The 24,863-nt window shown below is 30.7% G+C and overlaps 3 protein-coding genes across 5 annotated transcripts; 2 read left to right on the top strand and 1 right to left on the bottom strand.

Annotated features, from left to right (window-relative positions):
* Nucleotides 7,958–9,476, bottom strand: LOC109325014. The gene is made up of 3 exons (XM_019557159.1): nt 9,015–9,476; nt 8,852–8,926; nt 7,958–8,254 (listed from the first exon to the last, which is right to left on the bottom strand). The coding sequence occupies exons 1-3, from the start codon at nt 9,390–9,392 to the stop codon at nt 8,129–8,131; spliced, it is 579 nt and encodes a 192-aa protein (XP_019412704.1). The 5' UTR covers nt 9,393–9,476; the 3' UTR covers nt 7,958–8,128.
* On the top strand, nt 13,364–17,937 carry LOC109325700 (serine/threonine-protein kinase AtPK2/AtPK19-like). The gene is made up of 7 exons (XM_019558219.1): nt 13,364–13,473; nt 14,485–15,450; nt 15,888–15,970; nt 16,052–16,172; nt 16,514–16,687; nt 16,835–16,942; nt 17,375–17,937. The coding sequence occupies exons 2-7, from the start codon at nt 14,770–14,772 to the stop codon at nt 17,672–17,674; spliced, it is 1,467 nt and encodes a 488-aa protein (XP_019413764.1). The 5' UTR covers nt 13,364–13,473; nt 14,485–14,769; the 3' UTR covers nt 17,675–17,937.
* LOC109325093 (alpha-galactosidase 1-like) lies at nt 19,850–24,635 on the top strand. Of its 3 annotated transcripts, none has more exons than XM_019557240.1 (15): nt 19,851–20,074; nt 20,686–20,744; nt 21,486–21,542; nt 21,649–21,683; nt 21,767–21,870; nt 21,977–22,052; nt 22,133–22,191; nt 22,321–22,386; nt 22,790–22,873; nt 22,984–23,048; nt 23,136–23,218; nt 23,508–23,616; nt 23,745–23,770; nt 23,930–24,070; nt 24,414–24,635. In XM_019557240.1, the coding sequence occupies exons 1-15, from the start codon at nt 19,926–19,928 to the stop codon at nt 24,504–24,506; spliced, it is 1,206 nt and encodes a 401-aa protein (XP_019412785.1). In that variant the 5' UTR covers nt 19,851–19,925; the 3' UTR covers nt 24,507–24,635. The 3 variants fall into 3 exon arrangements, 2 of the variants coding, with proteins under 2 accessions (XP_019412785.1, XP_019412784.1); XM_019557239.1 differs by having other exon boundaries at nt 19,854–20,074; nt 23,508–23,598; nt 23,721–23,770; XR_002105079.1 differs by lacking the exon at nt 23,745–23,770 and having other exon boundaries at nt 19,850–20,074; nt 23,508–23,598.

Genomic DNA, 24,863 nt, shown 5'->3' with positions numbered 1-24,863 from the left:
AAAAACACATTAATTTCATCCTTTATTTGTATAACAATACTATATATTTTTTATTAAGAAAAAATAATATGTTTCTTTTTAACTTTAAATTAAATTGTATCTAATAATACAGCTTGTTTTAATCAAATGTCATCTAGAGAAAGTTAGTATTTGTATTAAGAGTCTTAAAATTACATCTCATATTCTCATAATAACATTTTGCTATTTTCTCTAAACATTGAGTATAAGGAGAAAAAATTGTATTTAATAATTAGAAAACATAAAAATAGACATTTTTAGTGAATTTTGAGAGAACTTGCGAGTTTAAGTCTAATCTCGTATTGTATTATGGGCCAACGTCATTATATCTATGGTTCATGAAAGAGAAAAAGAATAAAGAAAATGGAATAAATGAAAGTTGGAAGAAATAAAGACAACATGAAATCTAGTAATTTTTTAGTTGTTTGGTTTGGAAAAAAAGTTAAAGAAAATGAGTGAAATGAAAGAATTTGAATATATAATTTGATATATATATATATATATATATATATATATATCTTTATTATGCATCATATAAAATGTTTTTTAATCATTTGGTTTGATATATTAAATATATATTTTTATTATATAAATATAGTAAATATTTTTTTTATAAATTAATTTACTTTTTGGGAAATAAAATTTGAATAATAAAACTTTTTTCTAGAAAAGTAATGATAGAATAAAAAACATATTTTTAAAGTTGAGTTTTCTTTCCAATGATGGAGAGAAAATATTTAGGTAGTTCTGGTAAAAAATTTATATTCTTTCTATTTTCCTTTTTTAACTAAAAGAGATAAAGTTTCATAATCACCCTATTTTTTCCAGTGCATAGAGAGCCTCGTACACCCATAAAACCAGGATGCCATTCCAAGCCATTTTGGCCCGTGGAAAAACTGGTCCAACCGGGTTAAACCAGATAAAACCGGAATAACCCGGTTGGTTAAACCGGCCGGCTGGATGAAATAAAATAAAAAATAGAAATTAGGCCCTACACACTACAACCTTACCTTGCAAGTTGCAACAGTAAAAAAAAAGAGAACTCAAACCTAGCCGCTGCTAGCCGCCACCCTTCACAGTCACGGTCTTCTTCTTCACCATTGTCGTCTTCATCCTACACCATCGTCATCTTCTTCATGTCGCCGTCTTCTTCTTCACCGTCATCATTTTGACTCCGTTTTTTTTTCTATCCATTTTCACTTAAACCAAAGATAGAGTAGGAGTTTTGAGAATGACATATTTTAGATTACGGAAAATAGTACATTTTATATCAGTAGTCAAGTCCTTCGGCGGTTAATTACCTTACTTTTGTATTATTAAAGGTATTTCTTTATCTTTTAAGTAATAAATTAATCACTTTCAGAGTTTATGGTCGCTCCTCCCAACAGTTGTTATTATCTTGAACACTTAACCTTTTGGTTTTTCTAGAATCTAATGAAACCTTACCTTACTAAACCAATATCTTAGAAGTTAATTGCCTTAATTTTTTTTTTGTTTCTCACATGTATCTTCGTACTATAGGCAATCATGTCCGAGTCGGGAATATTCACAGGTATGTGTGACTAATTTTTCTAGCGTGTATTTTTTCCATTCACAAGACTCGAACTCAAGACCTTGCTTAAAGGGAATCAAACATGTACTATTTGAACCAACATCAGTTGATAATTGCCTTAATTTGAATGAATTATTTTAAAGTGACAATTAAAATAGTTTTGTAACAATCCTTTTGGTAAATTAAAAAAAGAAAGATGGTTATGACAAAATCGAACCACACTAAAAATTAGTTTGAGTTCAATATGGTTTGGTTTTTTAATTTAAAAATAGTTTAGTATTTATGCAATTTCAATTTAAAGATTTATAAACAATTAGTATATAATCTACCATTCATTTAGATATGTTTCATGAATTTCTCGAATTGTATAATAATTAGATATTAATGATAAATAGTATAATGATAATATATAAATCTTTTTTCTCATATAAAAAAAAGCATTGCATTATGTTTATGTTTATCCCGAGACTAATCTAAAACGTGTTTTCCTTAGCAGAGTAATTATATATATTATTACTATATCATATATCATTTATATTTAATAATTATTATATTCATATTTAATTATTATTATTATCTTAATAAAAAGTAATTAAAATGCGTAATAAATAATACAATGAGTGTCTAAAAGTATAGATATTAAACTCACTTTATTTATTATCTCACTCAAAGACTATATCATTGTTATAAGAGTGTAAAATTTATACATCAATAATAAAGATTCATATATATGCACTTTATTATCAACCAGTTATTTGAATTACTTTTTTTAAAAATCAACCATAATTAAATATCAATAATAGATGATAGGATAACAATATATAATACACATACATTATCAATATATGTATATCTCTTTCTCTTAATACATTCACATATATTGGTTACAATAACCATAATTATTGTTCTTAGCTTGTTCCTATATTCTTATCCTTATCTTGTTCATTCTTATACTTGTTAGAACAATAATGTGTTTTTAAATAAAGACTGTATTCTTATTTCTAAAAATGATGGTATGAGATAGAATCAGATACCCAAATAAGAATAAATGGTTATTTACGAATGAAGTGAAAAAATTATGGGTATCCTCAATTTCAAAAAAGAAGAAGTAATAAATTGTAAATTAATATAATGATCTAAATAAAAATAAAATTGATATTTTTCCTAATTTAGTTTATGATTCTTATTAAAAAAACTGTGACCTTTTAGAATTTTTTACTTTTAAAAGTTAATTCTAGAAACGATCAAATGAATTAACATATATCTATATTTGTTATTACAATATAAAGGTAAAACCTACAGAAAGGACATAATAACTGTTATAATTTCTGCCTCTTAAAATAATCAAATCACATTTTTCTATATTCTGGAAAAAAGTGTTTTTCTATGGTCTGTGTAAGAAATAAATTGTTTGTATTTCTTATTTAGTTATTCCATTCACATTTTTAACCACTTCACCTTCTATGGTGTGTGTTCCATTATAAATAAAAATAACAATTCTATTTTTTTTATTTGTAGTTTCAATATAAAGAAATTAGTAATAAGAGTGTTTTCTATATTTCAAAGCCTAGGTACATGAATTTCTTTATATACAATTGAGTTTATTTGAACACATGTTTTTTTTTTATAATTATTTTGAGTTATTGGTAGAAGGATTTGGAAAATAATCGGGATCAAATGCATTAAAATATCTTTAATTAGTTGGTAAAACCATTAAATCAAATCTTTATTTTCCTTGCATGCATCAATTTTCTAAAGTCTGTTAAACTAAGTGTTGACATTTAAATACTTTAATAGATGGAACCAATTTTCCTATTTGGTTTTATTACAAGTATTATCTGAATTAATTTTTACATACAGATACAAGAGAATCGTCACTTTCTTTATGAATATGTTAAGTAGTGATGTGTGTGTCAACTAATATCTATATTTATATCTTTATGAAATGAGATGATCCGAGCCAAATTCAGTTATAAAAAAGAGCAAAAAAAAAAAAATGTATAGATTGACTTTATACATTATTAGACTATAACTTATTATCATATTTAATCAACATTGAGTTTTCAATAAAATAATATAAATAAAGGATAAATAATATATTGGATACGTAAAAAGTTGGGTACGGATGACTATAGAAGTTGATACTTTTATCCCGAGGATATCTGATGTTCAATAATTTATATCATTGTATGTATTATTAATTTATGGTTGGTTAAAAAAATATTTTTATATTAAAAAATTAATAATTATTAATTTTTTGACCAATTATATTTGGTGATATATACAATAATACAATTTGTGAGATAACAAATATATATATCCAAATGAAACGGAACGGAAATCCAGTCAGTGAGTGATTCTCCACTCTCTTTCATAAATGCACTCACATTCTCATTTTTTATTATTTTTTCCGCTGATTGTAATATGTATGAACCATTAGCATCAAAATTTATGTATAATTCACCATTTTTTTATTTTATTTAATAGTTAATGATGATTAAATATAAATAAGGATGATATTATAATAATATGTCAGTATATTTATTTTTTATAACTCACTTAATTAATTTTTATTTCAGTAAAAAATAATTAATGAATATAAACCTTCAAACATAATTTATAAAAGCATGAAAATTATTATCTCAAAAAAATATTATATAAAAAGGACCGGAATATTAATATCTATTTTCTGTTAGAATATTGTTATGGAAGAATTTTATGTTACTATATTGATGATAGTATTTGCAATAATAAGAGGGCAAGAGTAGCAGAAAATGGGATAATTAGTTGCTATCTATGAATGAGACATGTGCATGCGCTTCTTTTCTCCTTTTTACTAACCAAATTCATACTCTACGTTATCTTTATTTCTTTCTTCTTTTTTTAATTTTTTATTTCAACACCACCTTTTGATAAAGATACATTTTTAGTTCACAAAAGATATTATTTGTTTTGGTAGTAAACATGAAAGAAAGAGAAAAAAAGGCGGCTTAGAGTCTTATAAAGAGAGTTTTTATGGCGTCGACAAGCAACATACTTTCGAGCTCATGGTGAGGGGAATCATAAATAATAAGATCAATGTTGTTGGAAGCGCCAAGTTTAGCAAGGAAGTTCGCACAAACATTACTCTCTCACAGAGTGTGGAGGAGCTTAATATCCTAATCCAAAGCGATCAGATCAAGGATGGCCTAGATGAGGAAAGACTAGATATGTATTGGGGTGACCGTATTATTTATGAGGAATATGGTGTCCAAGGAGTTCGACCAAAAGATAAACTTCTTGATTCCTCTATTCCAACACAAGTTCAGACCTTGATAGAGGACTGAGAGCTCAACTTTTAAGTTATTGGATATGCCAATAGAGCCTGATTAGTTGAAGATGAACTTTTCAGTATGATCTCTGACAATTCTACCAAAACCAGAAGACCCGGGTTACCCAAGGAGCTGCCATCCACATTGAGGGCAACATAAGGGAAGTTGGGGTTTGTTATAAGAGAAATAGGTAAATATGAGTCGTTTAAATACTACTATTTTTTATAAATAAAACTCTTAAATGAATGTTAAAAATTATTGGAGTATTGTGCTTGTTTAAATTTTGGTATCAACAAGGTGTTGATTTAATAGTGTAAGTTTCTATAAGATATCAAAAAGACTAAAATGTCTATGAGCGATACTTATTAAGAGAAACAATCATACATATTGGAATGAGTTATTTTCTTAGTCATAAAGTAATAAAATATCTTTGGTAGTATAAAAAATTGTGTTGAATATAGATTTGGTATTAATAAGTATTCTCACATGTGAGTTTGATTAGTAGGTGTTATATATGGGCTTATTAATTTTATGTTAGTTTTCATAGTTAGATGGATACACATAAAAACATAACAACAATGATATTTTTACCCTTTAAATATATATATATATATATATATATATAATAAGATGACTTTTTTATTCTTAGACGCAAAAGTAGTAATTTGCCTCTCTACTATAAGGTGATTTTTTCCTTAAAAAAACAAAACATCTACTCTTGGCAAATTTTAACAATGTCCATTTGAATTCTACCATCTATTAAGACAAATAAAGATGATTGTCAATTTAGTTACCATTCTGTATGAAATATTACTGATTCATTAGAAAAATTAAAAAGGACTAGACATGCACTATAGGTTCTTAGTTCTTTTCTATGCTGCAAATTTTAAAAGCCCACCTTGGATTATAAGATTTATAAATAATTTTATAATATTCCAAAGTTTATATTCCTTTGCTACTAACATGGAAGGAAGGGTCAAGAATTTATGACTTGGTTCTATAAGCAAGGATGAATTAATGTGTTACAATATGCAATTGAAATCCATCCATCAAAAAGATTGAAGTAGCTACAATTATGCTTAATCCAATCTCTAACAAGATTGAGAATATGTGGGAGTCATGGAGCATTAGGGTAGTTATAATCTATAGTATTGTTTTTGCAAATCTTTCTTACTATGTTTCTCCACTAAGGAAACTAATGAATAATGCTTATACACAAATCTTTATCTGGATATGTTATCTCATAGTTGATTTAGCTGCAATGTTGTGTGTGGGTCATATTTCAAGCAACCAACAAAATCAAACTCAACACTCAAAATCATCTTCTTGCTTACTGTTCCTAGTAACAGGTTGTGGATCCCTATAATACTAGTTTTTGTTGCAGGAATCATCAAATATGGTGAGAGGATTTATGCAATGTACCTTGCAACAAGCAACCATGAAAAAACCCGATTAAATAAGGGTACCCAATATATAATAGGGCAAGTATGTCTTAATCCCAGATGTTATTGGTCTGAAGACCTAAGCCAAGTTCATGTGGCAGTGAGAGCTTACAACAACGTCACACAAAAAAAACTCTATGATAAAGTAGAGATAGAGTTTAACAAGTTTTAGCTTCACGCATGCACCAAGATTTAATTTAAGAGTGGTAGAGGTTGCACTTAACTTTTATTATGATATGTAGTTCAACAACTTCATTCTAACTTATGGGTATCTCTTTCGATTTGTAACCATCACTTACCTTCTGATAGCACTTTGGAGTGTTCCATTTTGATGAGGATAAAATATACAAGCAAGCTCTCAACCCTTTTGATATTACTATACACTTACTTACACGTTGATGTAGTGCTGTGGCCCTAGATATTATTGCTCTCTTCATGCAATTATTCTCTCATGGAGTAGTGTTTTTCCCCCTACATTTGTCGAGTACTTCTCCTTTATGAGAAGCATTTTGGAGGTGAAGAGAACACGTTGGTCAAAATGTAAGAACCCTTATACTAAATTTATAGAATTATCAACTTTACTACCTTTTTGTAGATGGTGTGAATCAATATCAGGTTTCAATATGATAAGCTATAGTCTTTACATGATGAAGAAAAAGTCATCATGGTTACATTATTTAAACAAATTATCTGGTGATACCATTTAGATGTGGCTAAGTGAGGTAAAGAGTCCATTCATTTTAGAACTTTGGTAGTTTATCTTTACTAAGTTGTTATACATAAGAATGTATAGGGGTAATGAGGATGAAGTAGAGATTTGGAAGAGATTTTTGGCTGAGAATATAGAAGATGTATACAAAAATAATGAGTATATGTTAACCAAAGAGTTGGGGATGATATCAGATTCAAGTACTTGAATGCACTTTTTCAATCCATGTCCAACATCTTAGTAAGGGAGGGGAACTTATTTCCCTTGTTACATGTTGTATGATTTATTATACTTATTAAATATGAATGGTGAAATAACAATATAAAAACTCTTATATTGTTAGTGAATATATTTTTTCTTAATACATTACATTAAAGCAACTCCATAAATTAATTAGCCAAAATAATTAAGCAATTTTCAATGCAAAATAACTCATTTAATTTCCTTAAACAATGTTTTTAGGGGGTTGTTAACTTTTCCCATATTTTTTAATCCAAATATTTGGTTTACTACTGATTTCAAAACTACTGATTTCACTTGTATGTAAAAGAATTGACATGAATTTCATATCAAAGATTTCAATTCCATTTTGCTCTACGATGAAGACAACATAATTTCTATTAGGGCCAAAATCAACATGCCTGCACCCAACCTCATAGTGCTTGAATCTTAAATCTTGCCTTAAGAACAAATTCCAAGTGAATTCGTAATACACACATACATACATACATATATATATATATATATATATATATATATATATATATATATATATATATATATATATATATATATATATATATATATATATATATATATATATATATATATATATATATATATATATATATATATATATATATATATATTACTTAGTGTGATGGTTGAGCAAGAGCTGAAACTAGACATAGAAAAGAGTGAAACAACAACAGATAGGAAACTTTTTATGCAATCTAAAATATGATGACTCATTTTCTCTATTCTTACAAATGTTGTAATTATCAAAAGCTGCAATTTGAATTTCAGAGAAATAACTTAAGGGGGATAAATTCATAACAAGATATTATGTATGAAAACTTGTACAAAACCTTAATTATCAGATTTTGTCAATATTTGTGTGTGTATCAGTTTTTGAACAAGCCGAGCCTGGACTCTGAATTTCACATTCCTCTCTGCATTCAGATTCTGATTCAGATGCCACCACAGTTTCCTCACTTTTCACCTTCTCAACAAATAAAAACACACAAAAATGTACATTTCTCAGTCTCTTTCCATCTATTTGTGCCCATAAATTCATTTCAAATAATAATAACAAAAAAACAATTCAGAAATCAATTGATTTAAATTGCCTAGTGTATCACGCGATAACCACAAAGTTGCATTCACTGCCCAATCCTATTATATTGCAATTGCAATGTTACACGGAATCACAATGATACGGTCGCATGAGGCTGCAACACAATCACATCAAACCACATTTGAGCTGTATTGGACCACATAATATTGTGGAATGAAAAATATTTTTCTAATCACAAAATAATTCACACCGCAATCTACATTGCAATGGCCGCAATGATGCCAAGTCGCCAAGCAATGACACCAATTAAAGTAACTACGACCACAATTACGACCTTAACCGCAACCACAATCACAACCTTGACCACAACCACAATTGCAACCTTAACCGGAATCACTTTCCATCTATAAGCACTCCTTATATTAGACCTTAATTTCAGGAACTCTCTAGTCTAATTAATCCCTGAATAACATAAAATGGATCACAAATCCAAAAACTAACATTAGAGCTTAAAATAGATACCTTAGACGGAGAGGGTGATTGGTTAACAATCTTTTGTTGTTCCTTCTCCCTCAACGTTCTCATCGGAGAAACTCTCTGTTCATTCCAATAAAATTCAATCGAATTGAATTAAATAAATAATTGAATTAAAAGAGAAAATAATAAAAATGAAAGTAATAGTTACCATGCATCTGAACTTGAGTTCCTTCAAGCGGAAGAGTCGATCAACCTGTATCTCCATATCTTTCTGAATCTCTCCTCTTTGTTCCAAATCATTCATCTTCTCATTAAGTATCATTTCCCTTTCATTCAATATCTTCTCTGTTATCTCTCTATCATTTCTCAACCTCTCTATTCTCTTCTTTATCGCTTCCAATTCCTCCGCTAGGGTTGAATCTGGAAGAGTAGTTGTAGCGATTGGAGGTTTGGTTTTGTGAGAAGAGATCGAGAGTTTAGGGTTTAATGGAGAGGAGTGTTGGTTGTCGGAGTTTATAGGCTGAAGAGGTGTACGGCCAGATCGTGATCGGAGTTTGGAAGCGACGTTGCTGATCGGAGTTTGCATCGTGGTGGTGGTGGTGGTGGTGGTGCGACGTCGTTTTGGATTGAGAGAAAGAAGAAAAGAGAAGAGAATAATAAAAAGGGAAGAAAATGAGTGAGAGAGTGAGGGTTTGAATTTGAAAGGAGACAGGCGCTAACGGCTAACTCACTCTTCATTGGATTCTTACCATCTTTTTTCCCTTTCTTTTTTTAAAACCAAAATACCATCTTTTTTAAAGTTATAAAAGTGAAGAGAAAATCAGCCTGATAACCAAGATATCGAGGGTTCGATTTCTATGAACGATAGTTGTTATTATGAGTAATTACACACCTAAAAAAGATTATTTAATTACCAAAAAGGTTGAGAGATACTCTTAGTAACATAAAAAAAAAGTGATGAGAGAATAACAAATAAATGGATACTTTTGAATTAAAAAATGAGTTTAAAATCTACACAACAATATTAGTGTAAAACATTTTACATTGTTGATATACCATTTACCATTGATTTGTATTATTTTTATTTCAGAGATCAATAATATTTAACATAAGAATGGTAGATAATTACATATGTTAACACAAGTTTGTGTCTTTGATAAAAATGGAAGCTCTAATATAAACATTGTGAATTGCGATCTAAGAATCCCAAAAATATTATCTAGATCATATTCCTCAAGTATGGCTAAGATGGAATAATCCATTTTCATTTTGAGGGTCATTGTTATTTGCAAAATTTTGTAAATAAAATCAAACACCTTCAAATGGAGCTAAAGATGGAGTTAAATATTAATTGATGGTCATTAGGAAATCCAAATATTTATCTGTTTACACATATAAAATTATCATGAAAAGTTAAAGAGAAAAATATATTTATCTTACCCAAGGCTACTTTTAAGTTCATTCCTCCTTTGTTAAAGCATTACTTAGTAATTTGGAATCATAAGTAGAACCCTCCCACATACATGTATTCGATTTTTTTTGTATAAACAAAAAAAGATCATATTGTTTTGAAAAATATTTGTAGGATAACTAAAAAAAGTCAAGCAAATATAAAGATACATCATCAAATCCGCTAAAAACACATATTTAAACGGGTTGACCCATCGGGCCAAACCCATTTTACCATCCTATAAGTAATACATAACAAGGTTTATGCAATTCATCATAAATCTAAGCACCAAAATAATTACTTAAAGTCGAGCAAATATAAAGATACATCATCCAAATTGGCATTAAAATATTTAGCTTACCGTTTGAATATGAAGATCCATCATCTCTTGGCTATTGATGTTAAAAGATGGTAGAGAAACTTGTCCTTGTTTATCTACTACTACTATAACCTTAGGACTTTTACCTAGCCCAAATACATCTCTTGTTCCTCCTTATATATGAATGCACTTCTTATTCATGACTCAGCCATATACCATACTCTTTATTACCCATATGTCACACCAATCATCATTAATATAGGAATGGTTTATTAAAAAGACACAATCTTGGATCTGATTATATTTTATATACTTTTTTTATGACATTTTAACTACATAATCAACTCAAATGAACGAAATTATACTAAAACATGATTAAAACTTATTTAATTGGTCAAGTCTCACCTCTAAAGTATTTTGTAGGCTTAAGATAAGTTCTGAACAAAAACAAGAATTTAGTCATGACTAGTCCAAGTAAAATCACGATAATTCATTCGTTCACACTTGGATCGAGCTGAGTTTTGGATATGTTGTTCCTAACTGATGGATCTTCAATGTGAATGGCCGGTTCGACTGACTAAGCAAAACCTGATGCTTTGAGCGCAAATACACAAAAATCAGCTTTGTTACATAAGTTATTAATTTGACTAAGACATTAACTTTTAGTAATATTGAGGTCATTTGTGTGGAGTAATCATTACAATTGAAGTTGTATATGGATAATGAGTATGAACCTCAATCCAACTCCCTATATCCTTCTTTTACATTTGAATTATTTTATGTAATCAAATCAACTTTAAAAACTCATTTAAAAACCAACTTAGAATAATAATTTAATCGATGAAAGGTTAGATTTAACAAGTCATTGTACTCCTTAACTCTATACTTGTTCGCATACCAAAGATAATATTTATACTCCTATTTGTGGGTTACCACAATCACAATAACTTCAAACTTAAAATAATAATATACATTAACTAACTCTGGTTTTTTTATCGGTAATTGTTAGTATGTTAGTATTTTGTTGTGGGTGAGACTTCACCTTCAACCTCCTACACCCTACCATCAACCACCTTATAATTCCTATTTTTTGTTGATGGTAGGACTCAAACCCACAACCTCCTACACTCCATTCCTTACGACCACTCTCTTCACCATCAGATCACCTTATGACTCCCATTAACTAACTCTGGTTGAAGCTCCATATTCTTAAACTTCTCTTCCTCCACATTGAATATCAATAGTGATATTATACCTGTATTTTCATCCCCGACATATGTATGAATGAGAGGATTCCATAAAGATGATTGGATGGAACCAACCATAGTGTTTATGGATGAAGCAAAACAATGCAATGAAGTGAACAAACAAAGTAGATTTGACTATTGATAAGAAGTGGGAATAGATATCTAAGTGTTGGGATTTTGTGTAGTGGAAAGAAAATGATATTGGAATGAATACCATATTTTTGGTTTAATATCTCAATATCATGAGAGGAGTAGTAAATCTCATATAATGTAAGAAATATGAAATATTAGAAAGAAACTAATGTGGGGCACATAAAAGTGACAATATTTTCATTGAAAAATATTAATTTCACTCTTATTTGGGACCATCATATCATTTTATAATAGTTGTATCAAATTTATTCTTATTTGAATTTTACGACATATCACACATTTTATATTTTATAATAATAAATTATTTCCTTTTTTTTCTCTATATTTTCGGTCCACATTTTTGTGTAAGAATTAACATGTGAATATTCTTCTTCAAAAAGTATTCTTAAGAAATAAAAATATCACACAACAACAAATAAAGAAGGAATATTCTTATTTCAATAAAAATATCATAAGAATTGATGGAATATAGATTCTATAAAGATGTATTTTTATGGAATATAATAATGTGTTGTAATTCAAAAAAACACTTCTTATAATATCCCAAATTTTACTTCTCTAAGTTATTAATATATTTCCAGTATCTAAATTTTTCCTTGAAAATATTATTATTATACAAATGTATTACTCATTATTTAAAAGATTAGTTCCTTACTAAAAAAAAGTGACGATATACTTTTAATAGTACCAAAAAATAATATTAAAGCTATGGATTACAAATGATTTGACAAATATTTAGGATCGAGTAAGAGGTAAGTCTTATCTGACCCAAGCCGACTCATGCTACCCTAGTTTGAATAAGGGAAAAGTACTGAAAATAAGAATGTAAATCATATGTCTCCATCCAATTAAAAAATCACACTTAATTAAAAAAATGAAAAATCATAAAAACATAAACTAATATATATATATATTTTTAAAGAACATGATTGTTTTTTTTGTTTCCCACAGTTATCCTCGCACTGAAGGCAATCATGTCCGAGCCGGGAACATCTACAGATACCTGGGGCTAACTCTCCCAGCGGACATTTTTTGCATCCACAAGAACCGAACTCGAGACCTTGCTTCAGGGGAATCAAACATATACCACTTGAACCAACGTCCGTTGGTAAAGAAACATGATTGTTTTGTGATGGAGAATGTTTGTTCCTTCCATATAAAAAAGATGAATAATGTATAAGGTATCTTATAATATTAAAAAAGAGTGAGGTAAATATTAATTCCCTCAACATAAATGAAAAAATATATATTCTTCTATTAAGTTTTATTATGACACACTTATTTAGAAACCATTTCCAAAGGGCATATTCCTTAGAGTGCTTGTAATCCACTTGATCTTGTAACCCTCTCATACATTGCCACGTGTAAAAGAGAATATTGAAATTCCAAATATGCGCGACCCGAGACAAGTGCTTATATTTGGTTTCGCCACACAAATAACATTAACAACGTTTTTATTCATCTTCCTCTTTGCATCTCTTCCACGCAACCTTCCTAGGTACTCCTCTTTCTCCATCAAAGTTTTCATTTTTAAGATACCCTTTACTTCAAACTTTTGTTTTTCAATCGAATCATATAGGTTAATAATTGTATTTGTTAATTGTATGTTTTGTTGATGTAGTTCACCCAAAAACGTGTATGCCCATTACAAACTTTTTTGTTTTTCAGTTACCCTTTACTTCAAAGTTTTGTTTTTTAATCGCATCATGTAGGTTGGGTATGTTTTTTTCTTAATTGTGTGTTTTGCTGATTTAATTTGATAATAACATTTATGTTCATGATTAGATTAAGATAAATAGTAATGAATTAATGACTTATAGAATATGAATTGCGTCTGTTTATTTTGTTTTATGTATTTGGGTCCGTGTTTCACTCTATCTGGATTTTTCTTATAGATCTGTTATTTAATTCCAAATAACTATTGGATTCAAGATTCAATAATTTTGGAATATTTTGAATACAACTGAAACTTCCAGTTATCCCTCTCTCAGTTTTCATTTCTGATGTTGTTTTCCGTTAACATGGAAGTTGGTATAAATATATGCTTGGGGCTTTCTCTAAAAAAATCTAACAACACCTTGAAGATTTCTAGTGTTGGGGACTTTACATCATTTTAGGGACATGATTAGTTCCTAAAACAGTGAAGTGTGAACTAATCAGGACCCTAGTTCCTAAAGGGACATGATTAGTTTTCGTACCAAAAGTTAACTCATATTTTGGTCCTGACTCAGTTAAGTGCATGTTTGGATTTGCGCTTGACAACGCACAGAACGTGAAAGTCTACATTGAGTAGCTTTTTACAAATATGCATTCAACCATGATGGGACGCAGAAACAGAAACACAGTGTCTTTCATTGTTTTTCCTTTTGTTGCCTGTGATGTTGCACTTACCCTTAAAGCATTGTTATTATGATTAGATTAGCTTATGGTAGCGGCAGTAATTGTTATTGATTGTGTTTGTCTTGTCGTTTTCATTTTATTTCCTTTTTTTATGTTGATTGAAATGCAGATTGTTAATTGGATCTTCATGAGTTCAACAACCACTGGAGCATACTTGGTTTCCTGTGATTCGGGAAACAAAAACAACAACCTCTTCTGCTGGATTTTGCTGTGCTTGCTGCCAAAATTCTTGGGAACTTCATTTGCATACATCAACTTTCTCCTACTTCACGCCATTGATATGAATCCATCAGCAGTGGGGGTCTTTGGGAACTTCGGCTTGCTTAACCTATAGTCTTTATTTAGTTTGGCGATCAGCATATTTAGATCCCTTGGTTATTAAGTGGTGAAAGACATGGTTTCCTCTAGCTTTTCTGGTTTGACTTCGGCTCGTAAATACAAACCATTACAGAATCAGTTACTCCTTCCTGCTAGCCTTCCTAATACCATTGACACGGATAACATCGAGCTAGATTTTTCGGATGTCTTTGGTCCAGTTACTGTTCCAGCATCGGTAGAAGTGAATAACATCGACTCCTTTGCTGCTGAGTCTGTTGAAGAATCGAATGAATTGGTTTATGATGACCCAGAAGTCATTTACACTCGCTCACATTCTCTCGTTGGTCCTTCTACTTGTGTTAGTCAATCGTTTAAGCTTAGCAAACTCACCATACATGAGACTAAGGACTCATTGGAACTAGTGGAGCATGTCACCGGAGAGACCATTGACGAACTCCAAGAATCTTCCTTTAAAAATGTTATTGTTGAGGAATCTTTGAATGGTGAAGATGGAAATCTCATGAAGATTCAGAGAGTTAGCATTGAAGATTTTGAGATTTTGAAGGTTGTGGGGCAAGGTGCATTTGCTAAAGTATACCAAGTGAGGAAAAAGGGTACTTCTGAGATATATGCTATGAAGGTTATGCGGAAGGACAAAATTATGGAGAAGAACCATGCTGAGTACATGAAAGCTGAAAGGGATATTTTGACCAAAATAGAGCATCCATATGTTGTTCAACTCAGATACTCTTTTCAGGTATTTTTTTAATAAATGTTTTTGTAACAGTAAGGTTTAATAGCCTCTTTTTGCGTTTCCATGATGATGTATATTTAACTAGCACATGAACCCAGTAAAAGGTTACGGTTAAAACATGAAAAATGAATGAGGAAAGGGCTTAATAATGTACCACATGGCAACATGATAAAACAGTGAATTTGAATGGAAGATTTATCGGTGCATCATGTGGCAACATAATAGAACATCTGGACAGATTTATTATTATATATTTTTTCTTTCAAAATGCTATTTATTTTGTCTTCCTAGTTTAGTGTATGTCATGATCATTATGTATGTTATCAAAATCTAAAATTATGGTATGGTTTTTTTTCCTTACCTATATCCAAAATTGGGTTATTTGTTAGTAGAATGCTTTGTATTGTCAAGAGTGATGTGTTCCGTATATTTTGCTTCAGACAAAATACCGATTATATCTTGTGCTGGATTTTGTAAACGGAGGTCATCTCTTCTTTCAGCTTTATCACCAGGGCCTTTTCAGGTAACTTTTGTCTGGAGTTTTTTTATTTATGTTTTTTTAATTTACTGCATGAATCTATAGTTCTAATATTTTGATTTTCAGAGAGGATCTAGCACGCATATATGCTGCCGAGATTGTTTCTGCAGTTTCACATCTCCATTCGAATGGGATTATGCACAGGGATCTGAAACCCGAAAATATCCTAATGGATGCTGATGGGCATGTACGATCTCTTTCCTCTGTAATGTTTGCATACTGAGTTAAGGCCCATTTGTTTAGGCTTCGGAAAAAAAAATTCTCCAAAAACATTTTGGCAAAGAATTTATATAAAATCAGAAGCTATTTTGCGTTTGGCTACAAGTTTGAGAAGCGATTTTACTTGTCTCTCCTGTCTAGAAAAAAAGTTTTTCTCAGAAGCTATAAAATATAGCTACTCCTAATTACATTTGTTTTAAGAAATGATAGTTCTTAGAAACCTAAACAAATGAGCTCTTATTAACTCTCACTTCTACCTTGTAGATTGTACATGTTATAACTGAACCTAGAGTTATTTGTATCTGTTAGGTTATGTTAACTGATTTTGGCTTAGCCAAACGATTCGAAGAGAGTACAAGATCTAATTCCATGTGTGGAACATTGGAGTACATGGCACCTGAAATTATTCTCGGCAAGGGCCACGATAAGGCTGCTGATTGGTGGAGTGTGGGCATCCTTTTGTTTGAGATGCTTACTGGAAAGGTTTGCATTTATTTTCTTGGAAATTCGTTTCTCGTACACATTTTGTTGTGCTGTATGCTTGTAAGTTGAATTGACTTGTAACTGCACAACTTCTATGTCCTTTTGGAGTCTCTAAATGATTGTTTTTGTTATTTCACTCCTCTGCAGCCGCCATTCTGTGGTGGGAACCGTGAGAAAATTCAGCAGAAGATAGTTAAAGACAGGATAAAACTGCCGACATTTTTGTCTAGTGAAGCACATGCTCTGTTGAAAGGGGTAAGAACTAGTTCACAAAGAACAAATTTCCTTTATTATATACTCATCACACAAACTTGTCATCATTTGAAATAATATACAAGCATCTGGCACATAGTAAGCTTTATATATTACTTATCCGTGTTCAAACACTACCATCAATTTTTAGGCATGCAAAGGAGATGTTTAAATTGCCCCGACATAGCGGGTTCTCAGTAAAATAAGGATTCTTTTGAGAATGATAGCTAATGCATGTGTTAAGGGTTTATTCAATAAGCTTTTATTAGCTAGAAAGAGTTTAGTTTCACAAGGTTCTTTGTTGGCTTATTAAAATAAGCTAAAAAGAGCTTACAAGAACTTCATAGCTTAGTTTACATTCGATCTTGAACTTTCCTTCTATTTGTATTGCTGGTTAACAGAAGTTAGATAAAATCATCGCTCTCTCTATTGCAGCTGCTACAAAAGGAGGCGTGTAAGCGGTTAGGTAATGGAGCTAAGGGGATTGAGGAAATCAAAGGCCACAAATGGTTCAAACCAATCAACTGGAATAAGTTGGATGCAAGAGAAATCCAACCAAGCTTTAGGCCTGAAGTTGCTGGGATGCACTGTGTTGCCAACTTTGAGAAGCGATGGACTGATATGCCTGTGGTGGACTCGCCGGCCACCAGTCCAAACGGTGGAAACCCCTTCAAGGACTTCTCGTATGTCCGACCTGCACCCTCTTTTCTTCAAAGGAATAGCCCAGCTTGCTAGCTTGCCTTGGCATAATAATGGCTTCGGCTTAAGATGCACGTGTTTCTAAAATACTGTTTTTCTTCTAATTAGTTTTTTCTTTTCTTGTTGGTGTGCATTAAGGTTGTCTAATAGTCGGAGACTAATCGCTTTAAACGGTTGAATAGTGGTACACTGGCATAAATAGTTGTTGCAAGTTATAAACATTTTCTTGTGCTTGTAGGGGTTGTGTGAACTTTTGCAGGTTCTGATCTGCTAACTTATGTGCCTTGCACTTGAGTCAATAGGTGTTTGCACAAGCGCCACAAAAGGCTTCCAGCACCAAACTCAGTGTTGTACACACTATCTTTGTAGAGTTTAAGATTGAGTTAGAAACATTATCATATTCATGCCTAAAAGGTTTGAATGTTGTGGAAATGGATGAACAATGAAAACAAAAAACAAAGTGAAAATGGTTGGATCATCCTTTTAAGTATTTGTATGGTTAATACATTGACAAATATCACTTACAGAAAGTCTTATTTTGTGTGTAGAGAGACAAAAAATTTATCCTTAATTAAGAAAGACATAGTCAACTCTCGTGTGTTATTGTTATCCTATTCTTTAAGAAAGTCTTATTTGTCATTTATTGTCTTGTTCCCTCACTTCTTGTCTCTCCTTTTTTATATGTACTATGTGATGGGTTGAACTTAATACTATTTTTAATTTAGGTATTACTTCATTCCATTTGGAATCAACTATATTTAATCCAAGCACCACGAGAGATACTTGCAAATATCATTTATCAACAATGTATTGATCTAATAATATAAGACCTAACTAGATTCCTAATGTAACCAAAAGATCAAATGTACAATTCATGAGAACAATATTTGTTAGAAGGGGCAACCACATACCATGAGTTCTTTACCAAAGGTGAAAAGATACCTTTGGTAGTAACAAAAAATATTAAACATTCCAAAATTGAGCCTCAATTGCATATATCTTTTTCGGGTACACATTCATTGTCCCATAAATTGTTACACTACTAATTAATTAATTAATAATTTTTAACTTAAAAAACATTTTTATAATCAATCGTAGACTTATAGTATATCCAGTGGTACAATTTGTGGGACAGTAGATGTGCTCCTATATTTTTCTCATTCAATGAATAAGTTACTTCATTTTTTTGGATGCCTATCTTCATATCTATACATACAAATTACACCGTGACTCATTAACAGCTACTGTCTCTGCATGACTCGTGATTACTGTCAGATTCTTCTTATCCACTTTTATTAATATATATTATAACATATCCAATTTTAATATTATTACCTTACTTGTGTTAAAACCTATAAAATCAATTAAAGAAAATAATAATGGCAATCAATCATTCAGATTTTTAGGGAAGATAAGATAAGTTAATGGTGCATATTTTACAAAAATAATGACTTTGAGTATTATATATTCATACTCAGAATTCAGCATAAGCTTGAAAACCCAATCAATATTTACATGATACATACCCATGAAGGAGAAAACTAAGGTTCAATGGGAGAAATCATGTTGACTTAGATAACAAAGTCTATAATAATAAAATGGAATGTCATTAAATATAAAAATCATAAAAACTAAACACTGTGATAAGATGATACTATATCATTTATGACATTGTTTTCAATAAAATCATAGCACATGTTTTTATAGGAGAATAGTACTAATACATAAAATCATAACATATATACTAACATTATGGATGATAGTGTCATTAATCAAGTTGATAAATTTAGTTTTCACATATTGTGAGTTAATTTGGTTAGAGACCAACTAATTAATTGATAACACACAAAATTAGTGAGTAAATTATATTTTCACATATTATTAGTAAAAGACAATACCAAATTATCTGTTAAATATTCGATTATCGGGAGTGACATTTATTCGTGACAAAGTCATTATTTTACTCGTGTAAAAGTACAAGAGAACACCTAAATTCAAGTAAGTCACACATCTGTTGTTCCACAGTTTGTGTCAGTCCAAATTGGTTAGAAAAAATATATTTAAGTTAAAATTTAATTATTAAGTATTTTTTTACCAATCACAAACTTATAACATATGTAATGGCACAAACTGTGAGATATCAAATATGGTCCGTCACATGATAGTGTCTTCTGATTATTTGTCTATAAATACATAAGGGATCATGTTCTCTCTGTATCACATTGCAAGCTGAGTAACTTCAAAAGAAAGTAGTAGTAGTAGTAGCTTTTTGGTGAAGTGAAAAATAATGGAGAGAAGAAAATTTGTATGTGAAATGTTATTGACTTTGATGACCCTTTTTCATATTTTATTGACTTGTGTTGATTCAGCTTCAGCATCAGGACTTGGTAGAAGAAATCTTCTTGCTAATGGACTTGGTAGAACTCCTCCTATGGGGTATGCATCTTTCTTTCTCTAATCTAATCTTCATTCATTAATCACTTTTGTGGAATCACTTTTTTCATGAATTAATGTCTGCTCTATTGTTTTCTTTTTTATTTATTGCTGAGTGCTTTTAGAATCTTAGTTTCTCTTGTTCATTGCTTTATGGTAAACACTGTTGGCTATGAATCTATGATAAAATAATTACTTTTAACACTTGCATGTTTGTTGGATTTCACTAAAATAAAGCCAAAGATAAAATAAGCTTTTTTGAGAAGGAATTCGTTTCAACTTGTCAAAAAAAGCACTTTTATAAAAAAAATATTTGCAGAATAATTTTCTTTTAAGCCTAACAAAAGGGGTATTCCTTAAATTTAGCTTTTCTAGAACCTATTTTTTTCTTTCAATTTCTCAAACAATCACTTGTCAAAATCACTTATTTTAAGCCTAAACAAACTGGTATTCCTGGATTAGTGTACCTGGTCTAATGTTGTTAACTGTTTGATGAGTGCTTCATAGAATTTCCAATTTTCCTTTCATATTCACATAATCATCTTGCCTTGGCATAGTAACAATTAATCACAATTTATGACACTGAGAAATTCAATGTTTCCTTTTTGATGCAGGTGGAACAGTTGGAATCATTTTAGCTGTCAAATTGATGAAAAAATGATCAGAGAAACAGGTATTTGGTTATCCATACCCTATCATGAGTATAATATCTATGCACTGACAGTGTAAGATTTGTATATAGTTATTGTAACATCCACCATTCATTTGTATTACTTTTACTTTTAGTAATAGTGTAAAAACTCTTACAATGTCAGTATATGCATCTTTTTCTCTATGTTCATATGTTATGTGACTTTTAACAATTCTTTTGGAGGTATCATGTCAATTATTACTATTCCTTTTTCCCAAATAGCATTTAAAATTTTGTACTTTTCCATTCTATTATATGCAATTGGATTTTCTCTTCATTTTTGTCTTGACTTTGGATGATTTACATTGATGCATAGAAGGCCATGTATTTATTTGCCTTAGTCCATTTTTACTAATAGCATACCCTTACTCTACCTTAAGTTATATGGCTTTTTATTAGAAAGGAAATTAAACTGACTTCTCTGAAGTTTAACTTAATTACATTCAACACCCTTCAGATTGGATAGTTACGCTTACCTTATGTTAAGTGTAATTACGATCACTTCCCTTATAATGGAGGCAAATGTAATGATAATGGAATCTCAATTGAGATGGCGAGTATAGTTTTCGGAACAAGAGATACATTCAACGTAATTTGTCAAATCTCAAAGGAAATCAGTGTAATTTTCTCGTTATTATATAGTCGAGTCATTATGCGTTGTTAGCTAAGATCCATTTAAACAACACTGCAACCTGATTGTAAATTTTTCACTCGTGTTTACAGCTGATGCCCTTGTTTCCACTGGGCTTTCCAAGCTTGGATACACCTATGTCAATATAGGTACAACTATTTTCGAGTCTAGTAATTTTTGTAATTCAATTTTTACTTTGCAACATTTCATAAGCACATGTACTTGACCTTGATATATAATTTAATATTCCTGCAGATGATTGTTGGGCTGAATTAATTCGCGACGATAAGGTATGGATGAAATGTTTTTTATATGCTCGATTTTCGTTTCTTACCATGTTACTCATAGTTCTTGCATTGAATTAAACTAACAGGGTAATCTAGTAGCAAAGAACTCAACATTTCCTTCTGGCATTAAAGCTCTTGCAGATTATGTTCACAGCAAGGGTCTTAAGATTGGAATTTATTCAGATGCAGGGTATCTATATATTTGTATATATATATATATGAACTTAGATAAATACCTTAACAAATTAAGTCTCAACTCTTTCAAACTAAGCTTTTTATGATTTTTCTTTTTGTAGGTATTTTACTTGTAGCAAAAAAATGCCTGGTTCACTAAATCACGAGTTTCAAGATGCTAAGACTTTTGCATCATGGGTATTAAACATTGTGCTGATTTACTATTCATAATTTTTCTTAGTATGAACATTGTGCTTATTATATTGCTTTCTTTACAGGGTATTGATTATTTGAAGTATGATAACTGTAACAATGATGGATCAAAACCTACTTCTAGGTAGATCGAAAGTATATTTGTATATTACCATAATCTTTTCTTGATCAAATCGCAATCGAATTTTTCAATGTTCCAATTTAATCATCACATATTAATTTTAATACTATGGTATTCATATAATATATGTAGATACCCTATCATGACCCGGGCTTTGATGAAGGCAGGCCGTCCAATATTCTTCTCACTCTGTGAATGGTAATTTTATTTCGGTTAAAGTATGGTTTTTGTATCTATCCGTGATTTTATTTTCAGTTCACTCCCTATACATGGTATGTATAAAGCTTTGTCCATAAACATGATTTATGATAGAACATTATGGCATCGTTCGATACATGTAGCCGACCTCATCTAATGAGAATAAGGCTTGATTGTTGTTGTAGTCCCTATACATGATAAGTATCTTCACTTGGATCATGTTGGTCCTTGTACCATAAGTTCAACGAACGCTGTTATAACATGAATGAACCATGTTGGTTGCTGTTGTTGTATATAATCACTGAATTGAAAAACTATGTAAGGTGAAGTTGAAAACAAGTATGACTTATAGGAACAAAAATTGTAGATGGTCATGAAATTTTACACTTTCTTTATTCTTCAGGGGAGACATGCACCCAGCTTTATGGGGTGCTAAAGTGGGAAATAGTTGGAGAACTACTGGTGACATAAACGATTCATGGGAAAGGTAATCAAATTTGTGCATTCTATGAAATAGTGTATGTTGCTGATACATCAAAGTTTCAAAATATGAAACTGGTTTAGTAGCTAATAAAAGTAACTATGCTCTTTTTGCAGTATGATTACAAGGGCTGATATGAATGAAGTTTATGCTGATCTTGCAAGACCTGGTGGTTGGAATGGTTAGAATTTCATTAGCATAACTTCATGTGAAATTGAAACCATTTTCTGTTTGGATTTTGGTTTAGTTATGAGTGAAAAATCAACAGATCCTGACATGCTTGAAGTTGGAAATGGAGGAATGACTAAAGATGAATATATTGTTCACTTCAGTTTATGGGCTATTTCTAAGGTATCACAAATATTTGATTTAGAATCACTAAAATATAAATACTCATGTCCAATTTTTCTACCAAGCAAAACTCTTTTTTTTTGTACTACCAAGGGTATCCCTTCACCCTTTTGGGTAAGGAACTAATCCCTTTCGGGGTGTATGTCTGCCCCTCCCAACAAGTATCGTTCCCAGGAATCGAACATTGACTTTTTGGTCATCATGGGGATCTAGCGGGGTCTTACACCAAGCGAAACTCTTTGATTTATGTGAAAGCATTTCCTTATATTTCTTATGTAAATTGTTGCAGGCTCCTCTTCTTCTTGGATGTGACATTAGAAATATGACTAAAGAGACTAAAGAAATAATCACTAATGAGGAAGTTATTGCAGTTAACCAAGGTGATTATGATGATGTTGCATAATAAGGGTCATTCTATGATTTATTGTTCATTATATAACATGCAATGTAATGATTTTTTTTGTCACTGTTATGTTAATGTTATGTATCTCCCCTATGTTAGATCCACTTGGTATACAAGCTAAAAAGGTTAGGATGGAAGGTGATATTGAGGTATAAATTATATTGCTTTTGGCATATTCAACATATCTTTTGTTGTTTCTTTCTATGTTGTAAGACCCTGCTGGATCACCAGGATGACCAACAGGTCAAAGATTCGATTCCGGTGATAATCATAACTCATAATAATATAAGCATGCATTTTTTGAACAGATTTGGGCAGGTCCCCTTTCAGGATACAGGGTAGCAGTTGTATTGCTTAATAGAAGCCCTTTCAGAAATTCCATTACAGCAAATTGGGATGACATTGATATTCCAACAAAAACTGTTGTTGAAGCCAGAGATCTTTGGGAGGTACTTTTATAAGCATACATCATTACTATCTTGATCGTAATATCTATGTACCGATAATGAAAAGATTTATACACAGTCAATGCATTATCTACCATTCATTTGTATTACTTTTATTTGAGAGTCAATGATGATTATAAATCAATGGTAGATGATACAACGACAATGTAGAAAACTTACACTGCGTCAGTACTTACATTTTTTTCTCTATTATCTTTGGTTAAAGTATATGTTAGTCCTTATGCTTGTTTTCAGTTCAATTTCTGTAAGACCATTACACATGTTACATAATAATTTTATAGTAATTTTGTTTATTTCATAACATTATGTTTGGTATTTTATGCAGCACAAGACATTGAAGAGAAAGTTTGTGGATAAATTGACAGCAACTATAGATTCACATGCTTGTAAAATGTATGTGTTGAAGCCAATAGCTTGAGTTTAGGATTTCAGATTATGTAACATTTTGTTTTTTAGAGTCAATAATCTTCAATACAAGTTATTCATCATGTGTTTTGTTACTACTGATGGAAGTGCCAATCTTCAATAAAATCCTTCATCTGCTACTTCTGACTTCATATATATTTCAGATAACTTTAGTGTTTTTTTGTTGCAATAACAAGATTATCTTCCCACCCTTTTAGGTAAGGAATTAATCACTTTCGGGGTTCGTGGTTGCTCCTCTCAACAAATGTTGCTCAGAAGAATCAAACTATTGACATTTTGATAATATTATTAAGTAGCTTAGAAGTTAGTTAATTAGATTATATGGACAAAAATAAGCTATGTGTAGGTG

The sequence above is a fragment of the Lupinus angustifolius genome, chromosome LG13 (assembly GCF_001865875.1).
Source record: "Lupinus angustifolius cultivar Tanjil chromosome LG13, LupAngTanjil_v1.0, whole genome shotgun sequence".
In the NCBI taxonomy this organism is placed as follows: domain Eukaryota; kingdom Viridiplantae; phylum Streptophyta; class Magnoliopsida; order Fabales; family Fabaceae; genus Lupinus; species Lupinus angustifolius.
The sequence above is the reverse complement of the archived record's forward strand: the minus strand, read 5'-3'. Positions and strand labels throughout refer to the sequence as shown.